Here is a 3091-nt window from a genome sequence, read left to right as displayed (position 1 = left end):
ATTTCTCTCTTACTCTTTTCCTTTATATCTTACTAATAATATAGACCTCATATTACACTAACACTACTTCTCTCTTACTTTACCAATTTCACATTAAAACACGTGTCATTTACAATGTGTCGTATTTTTCGTGGACAGAGAGAGCAAAAGTTTGTTTGTTTTTTATACAGGAGGGAGTATTTATATTTTATGCAAGTCATCAAATTTATGGGGTCTGGTCCAAGTCAAACCAAATTATTCCCATAAAGTAGCAATGAGAATTGGGAAAAGCAACCCACATTATTAAAGCATTTTTACAACTTGCCCTACACAGATGCTGCTCTCCACTATATCTCAAACTAACCAAAAACAGCTGTATACATACACATACATACAGTTAGTTCTTCATCAAGATTAAAACAAAGACTGGTTTTCCCTTGCTGTATTACATAACAAGATCTCATGTTTACACAGGAAATTCCTTCAACTAAGCAACACTCAAATCTTGAAGCAGTATCACCCTCTTCCAACTGCTAAGTGCCGTTTATATAAGGCACAAAAACAAGAAAATTCACAATGGCTTTGCCGATACTAATATTAAAGCTTTTCAACATCTAAGAAAATATTAGAGTAGCCTCCATTTGCCCTTACAAATGAGCTCTGCTACACACGGAATTAATGGAGGAAAAAACCCATTTACTACTACAGCCCTAGTTTGTTATTTCTTGCTGTGTTAGTAAAAATTAGAAACTGCACTACCCAAATATCAACACTACTCCCTCATATCTCCACCTTTCACACACCAACTTTTGCCCGATTACTCGGCTTTCCTCTCTCCTCTACCGGGAGCTCGCTGATGGAGGCCGACCCCAAGTCAGCCGGTGGAATGAAGCAGTCCATCGACAGACCTGGAACATTGAAGGCTACCTCCTCAATCGTCCAGGCTTCCTCCATCCTGGTTTTGGAGTGGCTCATTGCCATCTCCCCAAACCGGAAAAGGGTCACCACAGATCGCCCCGAGTGAGCTATCATGATCCCTTCAACGGGGTGATAGTCGTCTAGGAACGAGTTGATGGTGGTCTCCCAGTAGACAGCATCCCCACCGTTGGATTGGATGCGGGTGAGATGCGAATCCTCCATGTGAATCAGCAGCCCTGTCTTCTGGCTGAAGTAGCCGAACAGGACATGCCTTATTATCTCAGCCGGCCCCTCACTCCTCGCCTTTAGCGTCCCGGGATCAGCAGCAACCTTCAGAATGAAGCAGTCTTCCCCCTTGATGCTCTTCTCCCCAATGCAGATCGAATCAGCGAACATACTAGCAGCCGTTCTCGGATCAAGCCCCTGCATTGAAGATCAAGATCAGTTTAAGTGTGAAACACGGACACTTCAAAATTGGTAATATTTTCACCTGCAGGGCACGGCGAAGGGGTCGGACCGGCCCCTTCGCCGTGTGAGCGCCCAGCCATGGCGTGTGCCTCCAGACTAGCTTGCCGTTGCAGCCAGCGTGGACCTTGCTCCCTCCAACGGCAAGCTCCACATACCACATATCCGGATTCATCTGCCACAGCACGAATCCACCCGATTCAGCAGCTCTGCTCACATTCCTACTCTTCACTACTTTTGATGCTGTTTCGAACTCGGAAGCCACCATCCTCACCTTCCCCATCGCGTAGGCATTCCTCACCACATTTTGCCCGCCTGAAGCGGCGGTATATTGCTGCACTATGTACTGCGCCGACGACGTTTCCTACCAAATTGTTTAAACCTAATTAAACACATATATTCATAATTTCACCATGATTTTGGGAGATTAGGCCAAAATTATTAACCTAAATCGCAACAATGTTCGAATTAAACACAGATCACGATAATAATGAAATTGAAGATGCAGAATACGTACAATGGGGGTGTCCTTTATGCTGAGATGCGGCAGAGGATCGGTGGCGCTTCCGCCGCCGCCGCCGCTGTCATTCACGGCTACGGAGGGGTTTCGACTGAGCTGGCCGCGTACCCACTGGCCGAGGGCGGAGCCGAGGCGCTTGGAGTCGCCTATTTCCTCTCCGTCCGGATCCGGACCCTCCATCAGCGGCGTGAGCGTCTCCCCCATAGGCCTCAAACTGCCCGATCTCGCAATCGACGAGTCGGAGTTGCTCGAGACGACTTTCCGGCGGAGAATTCCCGACATCGGCGACCTGCTACGGCCTGGACTCTTCCCGCGCGACCTCGCCGGAGATAGGCCACGCACCACGTCCTCTAATGCCGAGAGGAATCCATGGCCCTGCTTCCTCTCCATCTTCCGTGCCCTAACTAAATCCGTTATACAGGAGTATATAAATATATGAAATGTAGTGTGTATGCGTATAAATTCACGAAATCGGAAAGCGGTTTTGGTGTAGGGCGGAGGACTAGGCGGAGTGAGATAGTATGAAAGAGGGATGGCGTGATGGGGCGGCGGCGGCCATTTTTGCGATGGAATTTCGGCGGTAGTGAGAGTGAGAGTGAGAGAGAGAAAGCGGGGGTGATGAGTGTGTTTTTTAGTTAGAGAAGGAATGGGGGAATGGATTGAGAGAGAGAGAGAGGTGAGAGCGACCGGTGGTGATGGATAGTGTGTGAGCTGTTCTCTCCAGTGCAGCTTCCTTTTCCCATGGAATGTGAATGTGAACCCCACGCGCATCCTCAATTTACAATTTTATTGGAATTGAATTAACCATTTTTATTTTTAAATTTTCTTTTTGGAGATAATTCTTTTAGACCATCTTTAATGTTACAAAGGTCTGCCAAAACTAATTCTAAAACTTGAAATGGGATATCCAATTAGTTTCAAAGGTCTGCCAAAACTAATTCTATTTTTGATTTTTGAGTAAAAATATCTATTTTAGATTTACATTAAAATAAAACTAAAAACTATTTTAAATTTTATGAATAAAAAGACATTATATAGAAAATATTCTTTTAAATTTAAATTTAGTCTAAATAGTTAGAGTATTTATTAGGATGGTCTAAGAGCATCTCCAGTGGCGGACGTCCGGTCGGACATCCGGTCGGACGTCGCGACGGGCGACCCGGACGTCCGCCATTGTGGCGTTTGGGGTCGGATACGGACGTCCCGTGA

General features: G+C 45.9%; 1 protein-coding gene across 1 annotated transcript; it reads right to left on the bottom strand.

Annotated features, from left to right (window-relative positions):
- Positions 1–393: 393 nt before the first annotated feature.
- On the bottom strand, positions 394–2606 carry LOC121756310. Its single transcript, XM_042151814.1, has 3 exons — positions 1880–2606; positions 1388–1726; positions 394–1320 (listed from the first exon to the last, which is right to left on the bottom strand). The coding sequence occupies exons 1-3, from the start codon at positions 2270–2272 to the stop codon at positions 775–777; spliced, it is 1278 nt and encodes a 425-aa protein (XP_042007748.1). The 5' UTR covers positions 2273–2606; the 3' UTR covers positions 394–774.
- Between the last annotated feature and the right edge of the window lie 485 nt (positions 2607–3091).

This window comes from Salvia splendens, chromosome 11 (genome assembly GCF_004379255.2).
Source record: "Salvia splendens isolate huo1 chromosome 11, SspV2, whole genome shotgun sequence".
NCBI classification, from domain to species: domain Eukaryota; kingdom Viridiplantae; phylum Streptophyta; class Magnoliopsida; order Lamiales; family Lamiaceae; genus Salvia; species Salvia splendens.
The sequence above is the reverse complement of the archived record's forward strand: the minus strand, read 5'-3'. Positions and strand labels throughout refer to the sequence as shown.